Source organism: Eleutherodactylus coqui, chromosome 1 (assembly GCF_035609145.1).
Source record: "Eleutherodactylus coqui strain aEleCoq1 chromosome 1, aEleCoq1.hap1, whole genome shotgun sequence".
Lineage (NCBI taxonomy): Eukaryota > Metazoa > Chordata > Amphibia > Anura > Eleutherodactylidae > Eleutherodactylus > Eleutherodactylus coqui.
In genome coordinates, this window is record NC_089837.1 from 455,077,145 (window position 1) to 455,098,395 (window position 21,251).

At 47.0% G+C, this 21,251-nt stretch overlaps 1 protein-coding gene across 1 annotated transcript in view; it reads right to left on the reverse strand.

The window, feature by feature from the left end:
• Positions 1-1,851: 1,851 nt before the first annotated feature.
• The window catches only part of ASIC1 (acid sensing ion channel subunit 1), a 256,600-nt gene continuing 237,200 nt past the window's right edge, over positions 1,852-21,251 (reverse strand). The window contains exons 10-12 of the mRNA XM_066593699.1: positions 5,496-5,575; positions 5,295-5,399; positions 1,852-2,640 (exon numbers count right to left, since the gene is read on the reverse strand). Of these exons, the coding sequence (XP_066449796.1) occupies positions 2,536-2,640; positions 5,295-5,399; positions 5,496-5,575 (290 nt within the window). The 3' untranslated portion in view covers positions 1,852-2,535. The remainder of the gene's footprint in view (positions 2,641-5,294; positions 5,400-5,495; positions 5,576-21,251) is intronic.

Here is a 21,251-nt window from a genome sequence, read left to right on the forward strand (position 1 = left end):
TTGTATATGGGGTGAGGAGGTACCAGTGATGATAATGATATAAATAAAGGCAAATAGAAGATTCCTGGTCACAGGAGAAGTTCCAGGGTTCCCAAGGATCATTTTTGAGTCCACTGAGCATCAGCAGTTGAAAGCTGTAAACGCTGGTCCACGTATCCTCATACCTCCAGCGAGTTCAGCGCCTCTTCACATTATGGTCACAGTGATCAGTCCTCCAAAGTCAAATATTTAGTTCAGCTTTCTGGGAGTTCATACAATCTGGTCTCCAGCAAGGTACACAATGACTTCTCATAGTACAATCAATGTGACCAAGGATAGTAAACACATAGAACGGTATGATGTCTCCCATCTTTAAAAGTCTTTTAAAATAATGAAGTAGTATAGTAATTTTTTTTTTGTAGCACCCGAAGGTCAGGCTCAAAGGCCACCATGTGCAACAATCATTTGCTCATTCCAAAGACTGGGAGAACTGGAAGTGATTCATTTCTCAAAATAAAATACCACTCCCTATCTCCGTTCACATCTTGTGTAGTTGTAAATGCTCTTAGATTGCCCTAATCGGAAAGTTCACATTCAAAGAAATCCTACAAATTCTAGCGAGAGTGAACTTCAAAGATCACATCCTCAAAATAGAGAATTCAGGAGAATGAGAGCAAGGCAAGAGAGGAAGAGAAAATCTCATAAACCAGAAAGTGCACCGAATATCTAAATAACAGGAGCCACTGATTCCAGTCAAATAGGCTAGCCAAGATAGTATCCATGGTAATAAAGTAGACGCTACTGAAATCTGTGGGGAGATATTTAGCAGCTCTGGTTATTTGTCTGGACAGAAATAAATCTGCCTATTTAAGAATATACTATATATGTATATATTACTATACCAATTTATATAGTGCATACCTATTCTGCAGTGCTGTTCATCATAAGGTTTTGTCCTCAGTGGGGCTCACAATCTAAATTCATGTATTAGTTTGGTTTTTGGAATGTGGGAGGAAACCAGAGAAAACCCGTGCAAACACAGGGAGAACATGCTAACTCCATGCAGTTGTCCCTGCTCAGACTTGAACCCAGGACCCCAGCACTGCAAGGCAACAGTGTTAACCATTAAGCCCATACAGATGATAGAGGAGGGGAGGGGAGGAGAGGGGAGGGGAGGGAGAGGAGGAAGAGGAGGAGGAGGGAGAGGAAGAGGAGGAGGAGGAGGAAGAGGAGGGAGAGGGAGAGGAGGAGGAGGGAGAGGGGGAGGAGGGAGAGGAGGGAAGGAGGAGGAGAAGATCAGAAAATGTCTGATTATCTGTTTTACTGTGTCTTATTTTTTTTATATAGGTCTCTTTTTCATTAAGATCTTTAATTGGACAAATCTGACTGTCCAATGAACATGGGTACAAGGAATGCCCAAGTATGTGCATGTTTATTTCAATGAGGAGAGAAGACTAAGCTACTGATAGACATAAGAAAGGATCTGGCATATTAAAGCCCAAAATGCCCATCCTCTTTTCAACTGACATTTAAAGACATGAGAGACTCACATATATGTTAGATTATAGAGATCTAACACGGAAATCGGTGGGATTCTTTTACAATCAAATGTGCTTTGAAGTACAAAGACATTACGGATCTAGTAAAACTTTCCTATAAGAAAACTTCCTCCTGACCTCTAATAGGATCCATGGTCATTTGTCATACAAGTTGAGGGAAACAGAGCTTTATGAGCCTATTAGGAGGTACTCTTTTGAGTGCCTTATTTTACTAGTATGGGGAGTACCCAAGTGGACTACATTTTGCATGTGTTCCTAATTTATCGTAAATTTCTATCTGGAATTATCATATACAAAAAAATGATTATTTTTTTCTTCCACAAGAAGGAAGCCATTCCTGTATGTAATACATTATCATTGCAGCTTCATTTCTCACAGTCATTGATCCAGAGCTTTTTATACTCTCCCCACTTTCTCTTGACTTCAGCTGGGCTAAGCATGTACTACTCACACAGTCTGTTAGCTTCTGATATGGCATCCTGTATGGCCGTCTGCGAAAACTACGGAGTTTATTACCATTCATGTGCTGTGCCTTCCGCATCTTTAGTCATTGCTTCCTTTGGAGGATGAAGTGCCCGTTTCCTGGCTGATGTTGAGTTTACTGTAGTGTTTTGGTGAAGTTTTTATTATAGGTAGTCACTGGTCTTCGAAGATATGTATTTTATATAGTTTGAATGTGTCTGACTTACTGGATCCCGATAAGTATAATTAGGTAGGGATCTTATATTGCTCACAATATCTCTGCTGTCATCAGTACAACTCATTTTCTTTGTCACGGGCATGAAGAGGTTGAGGTGGTCTCGCATTCATTCTTGCACTACTCATTAGGCCACGTTCTCTCACACAGGACAGATTCACACTCTTTATAGTTAAGGTGATGCCGTTTTTGGTTATGTAGATTTTTGTCCAGGCTCTTGTGCTCTCTTCTCCGCTTCTCATAAACTCTTGCTACTTTCAGATGATGATTTTGCTATATTGGCTGTTTCAGGGCATTGTCTCAGCATGTGAAGTCTTCAAATGCTCCACGTACCGCATGATGGGGGAGAATGTTAGCTGTATAGCTCATACCTGCCGGGTGCCCTCTCACACCCTCACACGGTGCCTGTAACGAGAATAAAGTATTCATTATAACAAAGCACTGTTGAGAATATGAAATAGTAATAGTACTTGATATAAGTTGCTATAGCTGTTCCAGAATAGCATTGTAGAAACACTTCGTACAGAACCTCATACCCAGCAACCACTAACCTTTATTCAACTTTTGTACCAGTTGGGCCAATAAACTAAGATAATGAGCAAGATAAGGAACATACACAGAAATTTATACATGGGCAAACATGCAGATTTTTTCTTTTTTGGAAAAAGGTCTATTTTTGGGCATATAGTCACTGGCTTCTCTATGTGGATACAACATACATGACTAGCAGCTATAAAACGTATTACTGGTATTTAAACATTATCAAAAATATCTCTTTTAACCCTCGGTATCTGGAAGTGAACAAGTTAAAAGCTGAAACTAATGACAACTCTCCTGCGGCAAGAGCAACAGGACTAGAACTTATTTGTATAATTAGATTGGATGCAACTAATTGCATATAGAAACACGATGGAGCCAGAAGTGACTATATGCCAGGCCTTGCCTGGCAGCGTGATAAGTCTGACAAATGAAACATTTTATACACTTAATTATTTTTAAAATTGTCTTTATGGAAGTGTTTCGACTGCTTATAGTTTATATAATATGTATCTATACTGTATATAGATTGAGGTTACTAAATTTGGCATTGTAGCAATGTCCATATAGATACTAGGCCGCACACATTAGAAAGAAACTCATACAACCATGGTCACAACCAAATGAATGACTCTAGAAATGATCTCCTTAAAGGGGTTGTCCCGCGCCGAAACAGGTTTTTTTTTTTTTCAACCCCCCCCCCCCCCCCCCGTTCGGCGCGAGACAACCCCGATGCAGGGGTTAAAAAAGAACACCGCACAGCGCTTACCTGAATCCCCGCGCTCCGGTGACTTCTTACTTACCGGTTGAAGATGGCCGCCGGGATCTTCTACCTCCGTGGACCGCAGCTCTTCTGTGCGGTCCATTGCCGATTCCAGCCTCCTGATTGGCTGGAATCGGCATGTGACGGGGCGGAGCTACACGGAGCCCCATTGAGAAGAGAAGAAGACCCGGACTGCACAAGCGCGTCTAATTTGGCCATTAGACGGCGAAAATTAGACGGCAACCATGGAGACGAGGACGCCAGCAACGGAACAGGTAAGTGAATAACTTTTGATAACTTCTGTATGGCTCATAATTAATGCACAATGTACATTACAAAGTGCATTAATATGGCCATACAGAAGTGTATAGACCCACTTGCTTTCGCGGGACAACCCCTTTAACTAAGAGGAAAGAAGATTCTATGGAAAGAATAAGTAATTATGTGTCTAAAGAAACAAGTAACGTTCTCTCTATATAGGAAACAAATTATGGGGTTCTATAGCAGTCAATTATAGCACCCCTACCTTGTTGACAGTAAATGGAACAGCAGTAATACAAACAGCAACATAACTACTTTTACTTGTGCAACAACCAAAGGATGGTAGTATCATATATCATACCAGATCTTCTGTTGGAAGTTGAAAGCATCTGGCGATGAGCTAGATCAGAGTTTTTCACCGTCCCTAAACCAAGTGCCCCTAATTCATACAACGTAATTCAAACTACCGCCCAAGGTATTATACACAGTGCTGCCTTTTAAAAGCACAGAATGAGGGCAGTTTGAGTACCCCTAGAGAGATGGCATTCACCCTCTGGTGTACAGGTACTGCTTGTTGAGACTCTTGGAGTCTTGATAGAGGTGTCAATTGAAGTTGCTTGGCCCCAATGCACAATCTCTAACAGCCCCCCCCCCCAACTGTGATGCTTCGTTTACATTACTAGTCTTCTTTGATAAGAGAGATCTTATGGTCCTCCTAAGGCTCCAGGGGCCATGTGCAACCATGTCTTATGCGTCCATTATAGTTATGCTTCTAAGTCAACACAACAGAAAACCACCACCTAGTATTTCATCTACAAAAAACATTAAAGGAGTTATATGAAACTATCAGGAATATTGTCTGATGTGTGTATATAAGGTTTTTATATTTTGACTCTATTCACTTTAGCAGTGGTTGTTCAGTACTGAATGGCTGCTGTAGGGAGGAGGGGCGGCTGGAGGAGATTTCATTCCTCGCTCTCCCCTGCCCCTCTCCATTCATTTTAGCAGTGGCTGTTCAGTACTGAATGGCTGCTGTTTATACTGAACGATCATTGTTCAGAATTTTAAGCAGCATAAAATCCTGAATGATGATAGTTCAGTGTAAACAGCAGCTGTTCAGTACTGGACGGTTGCTTCTAAAGTGAACCAGCAATACTGTAGTATGTCTCCACCGGGGCATGAAATTAGGCATGACCTGGGCGTTACATGTAGGTCAGCCCAGCCAACCCATACTTCTGGTGGTGACATACTACACTAATACTCCGATGAGTATATCAATATTTGTTATGTTAGTGCACAAAAAAGGGGATATACCAAGATGTTACATCTCACACAACCCCTTTAAGAATTTTAATGATTATTCTTATTTATTATAGAACTCTACCACTGCTTTGGATGAAATCCAGTTTTGCATTGTAGACTGCATGATCATACATGTTTGAGAATTTCAAATAAAACCAGTTTTATTAGATTTGTATATGTTTACTATATAACTTACATGGCGCTTTACATCGTCCATACTTAGTGTTGCTCCTTTGTCATTGTTGTTACGTTTTGAGTCTTTCCCACATTTCGTACCTCCACACAGTTTGTATCTCAAAACCTAAAAAAAAGAGTTATCAGCATTAATTCTGTTATCTCTAAAGGAACAGCATACAGGATATAGCTTTAGTTTTCTGATATAGTGCTTGCCACCCACCTCATACACATAGTCAAACAGCTCGAGAACTGTTAAGATGCTTGCTCCAATAAACAGGCCCATCTGTCCCCCAATGTCCCCTGTAGGAAAAAAAAATCATAGCACTGATAAGACACGAGATGAGCAGACTTCAGGGAGATGGTGCTGAAATAATGTCAGAAAGATTATAACATGTGAAATCTTATGGACACTTGGAGTCAATCTTACAATAAGTGTAAAAAAGCAAGAAAAAATAAAGTTGATGAAAATTGAAGTGAATAGATGTTAGTGGATGGTCCTCTAAATTGATTATGCAGCTAGTCACTGCTAGATGTCTGATTGCAAGGAATTGGAAACAACCCACACCTCAGCTTTCCTGGAGTTATATGCTCAAATTAAAGACTATGGAATATCTCACAGCCTTAGTAAATAATAAGATGGAGCTATTCGAGGCTGTCTGGTTGGTTTGAGATATTATTGGCTCCAACAAGGCCATCAGACCCAGAGGCGTAACTTGAAGTTCCTGGGCCGCAATGCAAAACCTGGAACGGGGGCCCCCAACTATAATGCTTTATTTATAGTACTGGGCTTCCTATATGGAGAAGAGAGGCCTTATGGACCCCCCCAAGGCTCCTGGGCCCGGGTGCAACCGCATCCCTGCATCCCCTATAGTTACGCCCTTGATCAGACCTCCAGAGGTAATGGTTCATTGGGGACCTTCTGGGCTTTTCTCACGTGATATTACTCCGCCCTAGAATTCTGTTGTGTTTCTCCCCACTGTTTCTCGTCTTGTCCTATGTGTTTTTCCCTCCTCTCATATAATGTCCTATTGACCTTGTTGCTGATGTCTTACAATGTTCTACTAAGTTCTCACACATCCGTATGTTACATACCACTTTTTGCTATGTCTGCAAGTCTTCTATCACCCAAAGATTGTACAACACTGCTCTTTGGTATTTCTGATTCTCTCTTAGGCCAGGCTCACACAAGCGTATTTGAATTGTGTTTTACGTGCACGATGTACACACATATAATATTTGGTACATCGAGGCAAATCAAGTACATTGATTTTTGCTGTTACGCTCACACTAGCGAGTAGAAAAGAATGCAGCATGCTCTATTTTACCCCGTATTCTGCACGATAGAGCCCTATTGTTCTCTATGGGTGCGTACTAATTACTGTACATACGCAATTACATTGTGTATGTGCGGTGTTTATACGCAATGTCGCTAAGCGACAGAGCAGGAAATATATTTAAAAAATGAAACCAGGAGGACTGTGCATGACAGCATGTGTGAGATACATTGTCATGCATAGTAAAAAAAATCGCTGCCATACGTGGCAATATGCTGGCTCACACCGCGGTAAAATGCTGCATTATACATGTAGTGTTTTACCATATGCTCGCGTGAGCTGGGGCTAAGGACGGCCTCATACGACCTCACACAACCGGATTTGAATTTCGGATTCCAAGATTGTATTATCTGCGGTAATACACAGTTCAATCAAATACACTGAATTACACAAGTCTGCTCACATTAGCGAGTTAGAATTGCAATTAAATTGCCTATGGGCACAAACAAAACAAAAAACTGTACTGCGCATGACCGCCTGCATGCGTACGCAGCCATTCGCTATACCATTACGCGCCGTAAGCAGGGTTACCAGCCGAAATCACAGCCAGAATCCACTGTGGTCTTCCCTCATGCAGAATCTGACCCACTCATATATGCTTATGTGTATAGTTATGTTAACTTATTTGATGAAAAGTAATAAATAAACAGTTAAAAAATACAACTTGTCCGCCAAATAAATAGGCCCCCATACAGCTATGTTGATAGAAAAATTTAAAAATCATAGCTTTTGGCATGCAGCGATGAAAAAAACTGAAAGATTAGTTGGGGAGGTAGGTGCAAACAGGCTTCGGTACAAAGGAGTAAAATGCAGACTTGTAACTACATTTCACACCCTTTACATTTGTGCACATTATCTGTTGGGGGGATAGAAAAGTGTAGCATACCAGACTGTTCCATCCCGCAGAAAAGTATACTTAACAGATTTGTTTTTTTTTCTATTTAAAAATAATAGGAAGCGTCAGGAATAGAGATGAGCGAACGCGTTCGTCCGAGCTTGATATTCGTGCGAATATTAGGGTGTTCGGGATGTTCGTTATTCGTAACGAACACCATGCGGTGTTCTGGTTACTTTCACTTCCTTCCCTGAGACGTTAGCGCGCTTTTCTGGCCAATTGAAAGACAGGGAAGGCATTACAACTTCCCCCTGCAACGTTTAAGCCCTATACCACCCCCCTGCTGTGAGTGGCTGGCGAGATCAGGTGTTCGCCTAATATAAAAGTCGGCCCCTCCCGCGGCTCGCCTCAGATGCCTGGTGAGTTAGATGAGGGACAGTGCTGTTTATACCGGAGCTGCTGTAGGGAAAGAATTGGTAGTTAGTGTAGGCTTCAAGACCCCCCAAAGGTCCTTATTAGGGCCACTGATAGCTGTGTGTTGGCTGCTGTTAGCAGTGGCATTTTTTTTTCTCAAAATCGGCTCTGCAGAGCGTTGCACCTGGCATTAGGGACAGAAGTGCTGCATAGGCAGGGAGAGTGTTAGGAGTGAGTGTAGCCTTCAAGAACCTCAACGGTCCTTTCTAGGGCCATATTTATCCGTGTGCAGTACTGTTCAGGCTGCTGTTAGCTGTGCTGCATTTTTTTTGGGCTTCTCAAAATCGCCTCTGCAGAGCATTCCACCCTCCATTGATACTGCAGGGAAAGAATTGTATAGGCAGGGCCACAACACAGTTATTATTCATAGAATATACGCAGTGCTGCCTTTTGGTGGAAAAACAAGTGGAAACAAATCTATTTGTCCAGCCTCTGTCCGTCCTTACGGGCGGTGGACACGTGTGAGCTGCGTGAAAAACATTGCTAAATCATACGCACCCAGCTACGCTTTACTGCTGGCTTCGCCATTTGCTTTCCTTAATTGGGAAAAAAAATACCTGCTCTGCCAGAGTTATAATAACTCTGCTACCCTCACGTTCTGTGACACATAAGCAGGGACACAGCACAGTTATTAAACTTCTCATGTTCATTGAATATACGCAGTGCTGCCTTTTGGTGGGAAAAAACTGAAAACAAATCTATTTGTCCAGCCTCTGTCCGTCCTAACGCCTGTGGACACGTGTGAGCTGCGTGAAAAACATTGCTAAATCATACGCACCCAGCTACGCTTTACTGCTGGCTTCGCCATTTGCTTTCCTTAATTGGGAAAAAAATACCTGCTCTGCCAGAGTTATAATAACTCTGCTACCCTCACGTTCTGTGACACATAAGCAGGGACACAGCACAGTTATTAAACTTCTCATGTTCATTGAATATACGCAGTGCTGCCTTTTGGTGGGAAAAAACTGAAAACAAATCTATTTGTCCAGCCTCTGTCCGTCCTAACGCCTGTGGACACGTGTGAGCTGCGTCAAAAACATTGCTAAATCATACGCACCCAGCTACGCTTTACTGCTGGCTTCGCCATTTGCTTTCCTTAATTGGGAAAAAAATACCTGCTCTGCCAGAGTTATAATAACTCTGCTACCCTCACGTTCTGTGACACATAGGCAGGGACACAGCACAGTTATTAAACTTCTCATGTTCATTGAATATACGCAGTGCTGCCTTTTGGTGGAAAAAAACTGAAAACAAATCTATTTGTCCAGCCTCTGTCCGTCCTAACGCCTGTGGACACGTGTGAGCTGCGTGAAAAACATTGCTAAATCATACGCACCCAGCTACGCTTTACTGCTGGCTTCGCCATTTGCTTTCCTTAATTGGGAAAAAAATACCTGCTCTGCCAGAGTTATAATAACTCTGCTACCCTCACGTTCTGTGACACATAAGCAGGGACACAGCACAGTTATTAAACTTCTCATGTTCATTGAATATACGCAGTGCTGCCTTTTGGTGGAAAAAAACTGAAAACAAATCTATTTGTCCAGCCTCTGTCCGTCCTAACGCCTGTGGACACGTGTGAGCTGCGTGAAAAACATTGCTAAATCAGACGCACCCAGCTACGCTTTACTGCTGGCTTCGCCATTTGCTTTCCTTAATTGGGAAAAAAAATACCTGCTCTGCCAGAGTTATAATAACTCTGCTACCCTCACGTTCTGTGACACATTAGCAGGGACACAGCACAGTTATTAAACTTAGATTATTCATTCACTAGAGGCAGTGGGGCCTTTCGTTTTCCAAAAAGGGAAAAAATTATATTTGGCCTGCAGTCTTGCGCCAATTTATTTCCTGCCTGTGAAATCAAATCACTGGTAATACAGCATGCTGAGGGGTAGGGGTAGGCCTAGAGGACGTGGACGCGGCCGAGGACGCGGAGGGCCAAGTCAGGGTGTGGGCACAGGCCGAGCTCCTGATCCCGGTGTGTCGCAGCCGACTGCTGCGCGATTAGGAGAGAGGCACGTTTCTGGCGTCCCCACATTCATCGCCCAATTAATGGGTCCACGCGGGAGACGGTTATTAGAAAATGAGCAGTGTGAGCAGGTCCTGTCCTGGATGGCAGAAAGTGCTTCGAGCAAACTATCGTCAACACGCAGTTCTGCGCCGTCCACTGCTGCAAATCCGAATCCTCTGTCTGCTGCTCCTCCTTCCTCCCAGCCTCCTCACTCCACTACAATGACACCTGCTCAGGAGCGGGAACACTCCCAGGAACTGTTCTCGGGCCCCTGCTCAGATTGGGCAGCAGCGGTTCCTCTCCCACCAGAGGAGTTTATAGTCACTGATGCCCAACCATTCGAAAGTTCCCGGGGTCCGGGGGATGAGGCTGGGGACTTCCGCCAACTGTCTCAACAACTTTCTGTGGGTGAGGAGGACGATGACGATCATACACAGTTGTCTTGCAGTGAGGTAGTAGTAAGGGCAGTAAGTCCGAGGGAGCAGCGCACAGAGGATTCGGAGGAAGAGCAGCAGGACGATGAGGTGACTGACCCCACCTGGTGTGCAACGCTTACTCAGGAGGACAGGTCTTCAGAGGGGGAGTCAAGGGCATCAGCAGGGCAGGTTGCAAGAGGCAGTGCGGTGGCCAGGGCCAGGGGTAGAGGCAGGGCCAGACCGAATAATCCACCAAGTGTTTCCCAAAGCGCCCCCTCGCGCCATGCCACCCTGCAGAGGCCAAGGTGCTCTAAAGGTCTGGCAGTTTTTCACAGAGACGCCTGACGACCGACGAACAGTGGTGTGCAACCTTTGTTGCGCAAAGCTCAGCCGGGGAGCCAACACCAACAGCCTCACCACCACCACCATGCGCAGGCATATGATGGCCAAGCACCCCACAAGGTGGGACGAAGGCCGTTCACCGCCTCCGGTTTGCACCCCTGCCTCTCCCCCTGTGCCCCAACCTGCCACTGAGATGCAACCCCCCTCTCAGGACACAGGCACGACCGTCTCATGGCCTGCACCCACACCCTCACCTCCGCTGTCCTCGGCCCCATCCACCAATGTCTCGCACCGCACAGTCCAGCCGTCGCTAGCGCAACTGTTGGAGCGCAAGCGCAAGTACGCCGCCACGCACCCGCACGCTCAAACGTTAACCGTCCGCATCGCAAAATTCATCAGCCTTGAGATGCTGCCGTATAGGGTTGTGGAAACGGAGTCCTTCAAAAGTATCATGGAGGCGGCGGCCCCGCGCTACTCAGTTCCCAGTCGCCACTACTTTTCCCGATGTGCCATCCCAGCCCTGCACGACCACGTCTCCCGCAACATTGTACGCGCCCTCACCAACGCGGTTACTGCCACGGTCCACTTAACTACGGACACGTGGACAAGCACAGGCGGGCAGGGCCACTACATCTCCCTGACGGCACATTGGGTGAATTTAGTGGAGGCTGGGACAGAGTCAGAGCCTGGGACCGCTCACGTCCTACCCACCCCCAGAATTGCGGGCCCCAGCTCGGTGCTGGTATCTGCGGAGGTGTATGCTTCCTCCACTAAAGCACCCTCCTCCTCCTCCTCCTCCTCCTCCTCTGTCTCGCAATCAAGATGTGTTAGCAGCAGCATGTCGCCAGCAGTCGGTGTCGCGCGGTGTGGCAGCACAGCGGTGGGCAAGCGTCAGCAGGCCGTGCTGAAACTACTCAGCTTAGGCGATAAGAGGCACACGGCCCACGAACTGCTGCAGGGTCTGACAGAGCAGACCGACCGCTGGCTTGCGCCGCTGAGCCTCCAACCGGGCATGGTCGTGTGTGACAACGGCCGTAACCTGGTGGCGGCTCTGCAGCTCGGCAGCCTCACGCACGTGCCATGCCTGGCCCATGTCTTTAATTTGGTGGTTCAGCGCTTTCTGAAAAGCTACCCACGCTTGTCAGACCTGCTCGTAAAGGCGCGCCGGCTCTGCGCACATTTCCGCAAGTCCCACACGGACGCTGCCACCCTGCGCACCCTGCAACATCACTTTAAGCTGCCAGTGCACCGACTGCTGTGCGACGTGCCCACACGGTGGAACTCTACGCTCCACATGTTGGCCAGGCTCTATGAACAACGGAGAGCTATAGTCGAATACCAACTCCAACATGGGCGGCGCAGTGGGAGTCAGCCTCCTCAATTCCTTTCAGAAGAGTGGGCCTGGTTGGCAGACATCTGCCATGTCCTTGGTAATTTTGAGGAGTCTACCCAGGTGGTGAGCGGCGATGCTACAATCATTAGCGTCACCATTCCTCTGCTATGCATCTTGAGAAATTCCCTGCAAACCATAAAGGCAGCTGCTTTGCGCTCGGAAACGGGGGCGGGGGAAGACAGTATGCCGCTGGATAGTCAGGGCACCCTCCTGTCTATTTCTCAGCGCGTACAGGAGGAGGAGGAGGAGCATGAGGAGGATGAGGAGGAGGGGGAAGAGACAGCTTGGGCCGCTGCTGACGGTACACCGGCTGATTGCCTGTCATCCTTTCAGCGTGTATGGCCTGAGGAGGAGGAGGAGGAGGAGGAGGAGGATCCTGAAAGTGATCTTCCTAGTGAGGACAGCCATGTGTTGCGTACAGGTACCCTGGCACACATGGCTGACTTCATGTTAGGATGCCTTTCTCGTGACCCTCGCGTTGCACGCATTCTGGCCACGACGGATTACTGGGTGTACACACTGCTCGATCCACGGTATAAGGAGAACCTGCCCACTCTGATTCCCGAAGAGGAAAGGGGTTCGAGAGTGTTGCTATACCACAGGACCCTTGCGGACAAGCTGATGGTAAAATTCCCAGCCGACAGCGCTAGTGGCAGAAGGCGCAGTACCGAGGGCAAGGTAGCAGGGGATGTGCGTAGATCGAGCAGCATGTACATCCCAGGCAGTGCAACAGTCTTTAAGGGCCTGGCCAGCTTTATGGCTCCCCACCAAGACTGTGTCACCGCTCCCCAGTCACGGCTGAGTCGGCGGGAGCACTGTAAAAGGATGGTGAGGGAGTACGTAGCGGATCGCACGACCATCCTTGGTGACGCCTCTGCCCCCTACAACTACTGGGTGTCGAAGCTGGACACGTGGCCTGAACTAGCCCTGTATGCCCTGGAGGTGCTTGCTTGTCCTGCGGCTAGCGTCTTGTCGGAAAGGGTGTTTAGTGCGGCTGGGGGAATCATCACAGATAAGCGTAGCCGCTTGTCAACCGACAGTGCCGACAGGCTAACACTCATCAAGATGAACAAAGGCTGGATTTCCCCAGACTTCTGTTCTCCACCAGCGGACAGCAGCGATACGTAAGCAATACGTAGGCTGCACCCGCGGATGGAAGCTACGTTCTCTCTCACCATCCAAAACGGGGACATTTCTGCTTCATCAATCTGTGTCTAATATTCCTCCTCCTCCTCCTGCTCCTCCTCCTGAAACCTCACGTAATCACGCTGAACGGGCAATTTTTCTTAGGGCCACAAGGCTCAGTCAAATAATTTTTCTAAACAATTTTTATAAGTTTCAATGCGCTTAAAAGCATTGGAACTTTAACTTGAACCAATTTTTCGTTACACTGGGCTGCCTCCAGGCCTAGTTACCACTTAAGCCACATTAACCAAAGCGATTAATGGGTTTCACCTGCCCTCTTGGCTGGCCATGGCCAATTTTTTGGATGTACATTAGTACTGTTGATACAGCAATTTTTGTGGGCCCTCGCCTACAGTGTAATCAAATTAATTTTTAGCCCACCTGCATTACAGCTGACGTTACCTCAGCTGTGTTGGGCAATGCAATGGGATATTTTTATGTACCGCCGGTGGGTTCCAGGGAGCCACCCATGCTGTAGGTGCACACGGAGTTTTTAATACATCTGTACACTTCTAAAGAACCCCAGTCTGACTGGGGCATGCAGTGTGGGCCGAAGCCCACCTGTATTACGCACGACATTACTACCTCAGCTGTGTTGGGCAATGCAATGGGATATTTCTGTGTACCGCCGCTGGCTTCCTGGCACCCACCCAGGCAGTGGGTCCACAGGGAGTTTAACCTACATGTGTCCACTTGTAAAGAACCCCAGTCTGACTGGGGCATGCAGTGTGGGCCGAAGCCCACCTGTATTACGCACGACATTACTACCTCAGCTGTGTTGGGCAATGCAATGGGATATTTTTATGTACCGCCGGTGGGTTCCAGGGAGCCACCCATGCTGTAGGTGCACACGGAGTTTTTAATACATCTGTACACTTCTAAAGAACCCCAGTCTGACTGGGGCATGCAGTGTGGGCCGAAGCCCACCTGTATTACGCACGACATTACTACCTCAGCTGTGTTGGGCAATGCAATGGGATATTTCTGTGTACCGCCGCTGGCTTCCTGGCACCCAGCCAGGCAGTGGGTCCACAGGGAGTTTAACCTACATGTGTCCACTTGTAAAGAACCCCAGTCTGACTGGGGCATGCAGTGTGGGCCGAAGCCCACCTGTATTACGCACGACATTACTACCTCAGCTGTGTTGGGCAATGCAATGGGATATTTTTATGTACCGCCGGTGGGTTCCAGGGAGCCACCCATGCTGTAGGTGCACACGGAGTTTTTAATACATCTGTACACTTCTAAAGAACCCCAGTCTGACTGGGGCATGCAGTGTGGGCCGAAGCCCACCTGTATTACGCACGACATTACTACCTCAGCTGTGTTGGGCAATGCAATGGGATATTTCTGTGTACCGCCGCTGGCTTCCTGGCACCCACCCAGGCAGTGGGTCCACAGGGAGTTTAACCTACATGTGTCCACTTGTAAAGAACCCCAGTCTGACTGGGGCATGCAGTGTGGGCCGAAGCCCACCTGTATTACGCACGACATTACTACCTCAGCTGTGTTGGGCAATGCAATGGGATATTTTTATGTACCGCCGGTGGGTTCCAGGGAGCCACCCATGCTGTAGGTGCACACGGAGTTTTTAATACATCTGTACACTTCTAAAGAACCCCAGTCTGACTGGGGCATGCAGTGTGGGCCGAAGCCCACCTGTATTACGCACGACATTACTACCTCAGCTGTGTTGGGCAATGCAATGGGATATTTCTGTGTACCGCCGCTGGCTTCCTGGCACCCACCCAGGCAGTGGGTCCACAGGGAATTATAAATGCATCTGTTTCCACTTATAAAGAAACCCAGTCTGACTGGGGCATGCAGTGTGGGCCGAAACCCACCTGCATTAACCCTTTCCAGTCCACTGTGTGACCTGTGAAGACATTAGGGTTTTAAGGCTGTACAGCTCCGTTGTTGGTAGACGTCCGTCGGGGTTCTCTTACTGTATATTGCCAGCCTCTCTGCTGTCGGAGCCTATCCTACGTGTCAGCTCATGCAGTACTGGCTTTAGCCAGCATATAGCGCCGTTGTATAACGGCAGAAAAAGAGTAAGCCCCCTAGGAAAACCATATACAAATTGGATTGGAAAGGGTTAAGCACAACATTACTACCTCAGCTGTGTTGGGCAATGCAATGGGATATTTCTATGTACCGCCGGTGGCTTCCTGGCACCCACCCATGCTGTAGGTGCACACGGAGTTTTTACTACATCTGTACACTTCTAAAGAACCCCAGTCTGACTGGGGCATGCAGTGTGGGCCGAAGCCCACCTGCATTAAGCACGACATTACTACCTCAGCTGTGTTGGGCAATGCAATGGGATATTTCTGTGTACCGCCGGTGGGTTCCAGGGAGCCACCCATGCTGTGGGTCGACAGGGACTTCACAATAGGGAGTTGTACCTGCCTGTGTCTATGAATTAAAAAGCCCAGTCTGACTGGGGCATGCAGACACCTTGACAGAATGAATAGTGTGTGGCACATAGGTTCCCCATTGCTATGCCCACGTGTGCAGCTCCTGATGGCGGTGGCACAGGATTCTATTTCTCATTGCTTCTGTACAGCATTGTGGGCTATCGCTCCGCCACTTTTAAAGAGGGTCGCTGCCTAGCCGTGCCAACCTCTGCAGTGTGTGCCTGCGGTCCCTCGTCATGGCAGACGCACTTCTAAATAGACATGAGCGTGGTGTGGCATGAGGGCAGCTGAAGGCTGCCCAGGGACACTTTGGTGTGCGCTGTGGGGGGGAGGGGGGGCGGTTGGTCAGCATGTAACCCAGGAGAAGTGTCAGTGGAGTGTCATGCAGGCAGTGATTGTGCTTTGTTGGAGGTAGTGTGGTGCTTAGCAAAGGTATGCCATGCTAATGAGGGCTTTTCAGAAGTAAAAGTTGTTGGGAGGGGGGGGGGCCCACTCTTGCCGGTATTGTGGCTTAATAGTGGGACCTGTGAACTTGAGATGCAGCCCAACATGTAGCCCCTCGCCTGCCCTATCCGTCACTGTGTCATTCCCATCACTTTCCTGAATTGCCCAGATTTTCACACATGAAAACCTTAGCGAGCATCGGCGAAATACAAAAATGTTCTGGTCGCCCATTGACTTCAATGGGGTTCGTTGTTCGAAACGAACCCTCGAGCATCACGGGAAGTTCGTTACGAATAACGAACACCCGAACATTTTGGTGTTCGCTCATCTCTAGTCAGGAAGCATAAAGATTTAGGTTTCCACATATGTGATATATTTTTTTGTTCTCCAACACTTAAAAAAGAGAAAAAAGCCTTCAGCTGCAAAACCTATTTAAAAGGAAGAATTTACTATAGATTTTTTATGCAAAAATGGCCAAAAACTTATGGAAAAGTATGGCTATTAGAGATGAGCGAGCATACTCGCAAAGGACAATTACTCGATCGAGCATTGTCCTTAGCGAGTACCTGCCCACTCGGAAAAAAAGGTTCGGCTGCCGATGCGGGTGAGAGGCGAGTTGCGGCAGTGAGCAGGGGGGAGCGGGCGGAGAGAGGGAGAAAAAGATCTCCCCTCCGTTCCTCCTCGCTCTCCCCCCCGCTCCCCGCCCACCGCCGGCAGCCGAACCTTTTCTTGCGAGCGGGCAGGTACTCGCTAAGGGCAATGCTCGATCGAGTAATTGCCCTTAGCGAGTATGCTCGCTCATATCTAATGGCTATACATTTAACATATATGCTAAAAAATATACAGATTTGATACATTTGTATACATTTTTTTCCATGTACATTTAACATATAGTACATTTAAAAAGCCATGTGAACAGCCCTTAACTCACAAAGATGTACTCTGGGAATGGACAGAAACCCAAAAAACTGCTTTCCAAGCAGTGAAGACTACACAGGCAGTGGTAGTACAACGCGATGCCTCCGAAGCAGAGCCACACTAACGCAGAGCTCTAGCAGAACCGAGATATGCTCAAAGTGAGGCGGAACTATTAGTGGTAGTATTTGCTATAGACATGTTCCACTAGGACACCTATGGTGCCCAAATGGCGACACATTCTGATTAGAGATGAGCGAGCGTACTCGGTTCGGGTGTTTTTGCACTCATGCACCGCTTTTTCCAAGTAACTGACTACTCGGGCAAAAAGATTCGGGGGGCGTCGGGGGTGAACGGCGGGTTGCAGAGGGGATTGGGGGGGGAAGAGAGAGAGCTCCCCCTGTTCCCCACTGCTACCCCCCGCTCCACCACGCCGCCCCCCGCCCCCCGAATCTTTTCGTCCGAGTAGTCAGTTACTCGGAAAAAGCGGTGCTCGAGTGCAAAAACGCCCTAAACGAGTATGTTCGCTCATCTCTAATTCTGATCACAAGTCTTTGGGGAGCCTTACAAACTGACCCATACTAAATGCCTAAAATATCGTGCAGTGCATGCTTCTCTGACTTCACAAATACGACTTTGACAGCCATGGACATAATGATCATTTTGCTACTGTCCAGCAAAAGATATACTGAAGCTGAGCTTACCTACCACCACAAGTGACGAAGAAAAAGACACTGAAAGCATTAATATGTGGAATGCAGACCTTATAGGACAGGACAAGACGCCCCAGATCTTACAGAATGCCATGTTGTAGGGCAAAATACATGAAACATGCTCCAATTAATGGTTCTACAATTTTCCATATAATACATGAACGGCCGGTACAGCATGGAATGATCTTCGACCTCATACGACTCACAAGGGTGTATGTGTCCTATGTATTTTACACGCACGTAAAATACACAGCAAATATGCTAGATAAAAAAATCAATGGGCTTTCAGCACGGCATATTACATACATGAGAAATGCACGTGTGATTCGCCTATGTGATTGAGCCCTTAAGAGACGCAGACCTTTTTTTTTTTCTTTCGGTTTCTCCTTTCAAAAAAACATAACTCTCTTAGAGCTTCAACAGACGAACGTGTTTGTGGAGGGTTTTTTTTTGTGCACACATACAATTCTTGCCCGTAGAACATGACAAAGTGAAGCCATTGGTTGCAATGGATTTGTTCTCACGAGCGTGTTTCTCGCATGCAAATTCTATGTGCAAGAAAAAATAGGCCCTGCCTTATCTTTCTGCGTGTTACGTAGAAAGCTGCCATAGAAGACTATGGCAGCTTAAAGGGAGGGGGAGGGAGTTATCCTGTGTACAACGCAAGGAAAAGACAGCTGGCCCTAATTTGGCGTTTAATTGCCATTCTATTCCACAGGACGGGACCATCACATGTGCGTGTGTGAACTGGCATTACGAGCGCAAAAATTACAGTACTATACGCTGGCATGCACATATCAGCCTGTTTCTTGCCATCTCCAAACCTAGCTCATGCACAAATATATGCTCCATTACGACAAACGTATTTGTGTGTACGCTTGTTTGTTAAAGCCCTTGATTTGATTTAAATGTCCGAGGGCTTGTTTTTTGTGGGACAAGTACATTTTTTTATGATACTATTTATTGTGCCATGTAATGTACTGAAACTACTGAAAAATTATTTATGGAGTGAAATGGAAAAAAGATGCAATTCTGCAATTTTTTTGGTGGTCTTATTTTTATGGCATACACACTGCGGCAAAAATGATATGATAACTTTATTCTATGGGCCAGTACAATTAATACGATACCAAATTTATATAGGTTTTTTTTCTGTACTACTTATTTTAAATAAATTCTTTATTTAAGGTTTTTATAAATTTTCTAAAAAAGAAAACAAAAAAAAGGTCCCTCTGAGAGGACAGTGCAATCAGTAACATTACAAACAGCTTAAGCCCCATTTGCACGCAAAGATGATCGCTGAAAAGATAGCAAGAATGACAGTTTGAGCGATCATTTTGCATAAGCTGCTAATGGGCACTAATGCCCACTAGTAGCTTATTAGCTGCATTTGCATGTAAATGAGCCTCCCGTTGCTGTATGCAGATAACAGCGGGTTGTCTGTTATCTGCATACAGCCCCTTTGTTCTGCCATGGGATTGCAGCTGAAAACAATGTTATCAATGCTTCTGTGGAGAATCACAGCGTGCGGTCCTAGCCAAAGGATGGATTTTAAACTCAACATAAAATCATTGTTTGGCCGAAAAGCAAACAATGGTAGCATTCACGCACAATGATTATTGCTTAAAATACATTGTTTGCGCAAATTTTGAGTGATAATCGTCCCTTTTTAATGGGGCTTTAGAGAATGCTGATTGTAGTATGCTCCATTCCTCGAGCAAAAGAATGGCACACCTCTCAAGGAGGGTTGCCCTAGACCAGGGGTGTCAAACTCATTTTCACCGAGGGCCACATCGGGCTTATGGTGACCTTCAAAGGGCCGATTGTAAGACAGTATAGTGAGGGCTCGTTCACACCAGCGTATTTGCGTACATAATATGCAGTGAATAGAAGCCATTGGTGTCAGTGATTTCATTCACATGATGTATATTGTCACACAGCATAACCTATTTTGTTGCGTACTACGCACCACGATAGGCCATTGAAGTGAATGGGCCGCGCAGGAAACCGATGTATTCACTGCATATTAGCGCACCATCTCAGTGGGCCCGTCTGCGTTCTTTTCTGCATGCCCAAATACGTAAGTATAAGCGATTTTCGATTGCGCAAATACGTAGCGCATTTGTGCGACCGAAATGCAATTACGTCCGTGTGAACGAACCCTAATAGTGACCCCTATAGTGGCCGCAGTAGTCATAGTGACCCCTATAGTGGCCGCAGTAGTCATAGTGACCCCTATAGTGGCCGCAGTAGTAATAGTGACCCCTATAGTGGCCCCAGTAGTAATAGTGACCCCTACAGTGGTCACAGTAGTCATAGTGACTCTCAGTGGCCCCAGTAAAAACATTGACCCCCACAGTGGCCCCAGTAGTAACAGGGTACCCCACAGTGGCCCCAGTAGTAACAGGGTACCCCACAGTGGCCCCAGTAGTAATAGCGACCCCCACAGTAATATTAACCTCCTCCCAGCAGCAATATAACCCCCCCACCCAGCAGCAATATTAACCCCCACCAGCAATATTAACCCCTTCCCCCCGCACCAATATTAACTCCCTCCCAGCAACAGTATTAACTCCCACCCACCCAGCAGCAATATTAACCCCCACCAGCAATATTACCACCCCACCCCCGCAGCAATATTAACCCTCTCCCAGCAGCAATATTAACCCCCCCGTCCCCTTCCCAACCCGGCAGCAATATTAACCCCCTGCCAGCAACAATATTATTCCCCCACACCCAGCAACAATATTAACCCCCACCAGCAATATTACCACCCCACCCCCGCAGCAATATTAACCCTCTCCCAGCAGCAATATTAACCCCCCCGTCCCCTTCCCAACCCGGCAGCAATATTAAACCCCTGCCAGCAACAATATTATTCCCCCACACCCAGCAACAATATTAACCCTCCCAGCAATATTAACCCCTCCCCCCCGCAGAAATATTAACCCCCACCCAGCAGCAATATTAACCCCCACCCCCGCCAGCAATATTACCACCCCACCCCCACAGCAATATTAACCCCCTCCCAGCAGCAAAATACCCCCCCCCCCCCCAACACACCAGCAATATTAACCCTCTCACCCCTGGCAGCAATCAGCAATATTAACCTCCTCCCAGCAACAACAATATTAACCCCCCACCCCCAGCAGCAATATTGACTTCCCCCTTCCCCAGCCATATGCTTACCTCCTCCTTGCTGTCAGCGCCGCTCCTCCTCGGATCGTGCTGAGCCCGGGTGGCATATTATCTTTTTCCACAAGACTTCTGCACTATTGAGCAATTCCAGCAACCTGATTGGTTGCTTGGTGGATCAGCGAACCCAGACAACCAATCACCGTGAATCAGCCAACCCAGACAACCAATCACCGTGAATCAGCCAACCAATCACCGTGAATCAGCCAACCCAGACAACCAATCACGTTGCTGGAATTGCTCAATAGTGCAAAAGTCTTGTGGAAAAAGTTCATATGCGCCCGGGTGCACAGTGAGCAGCA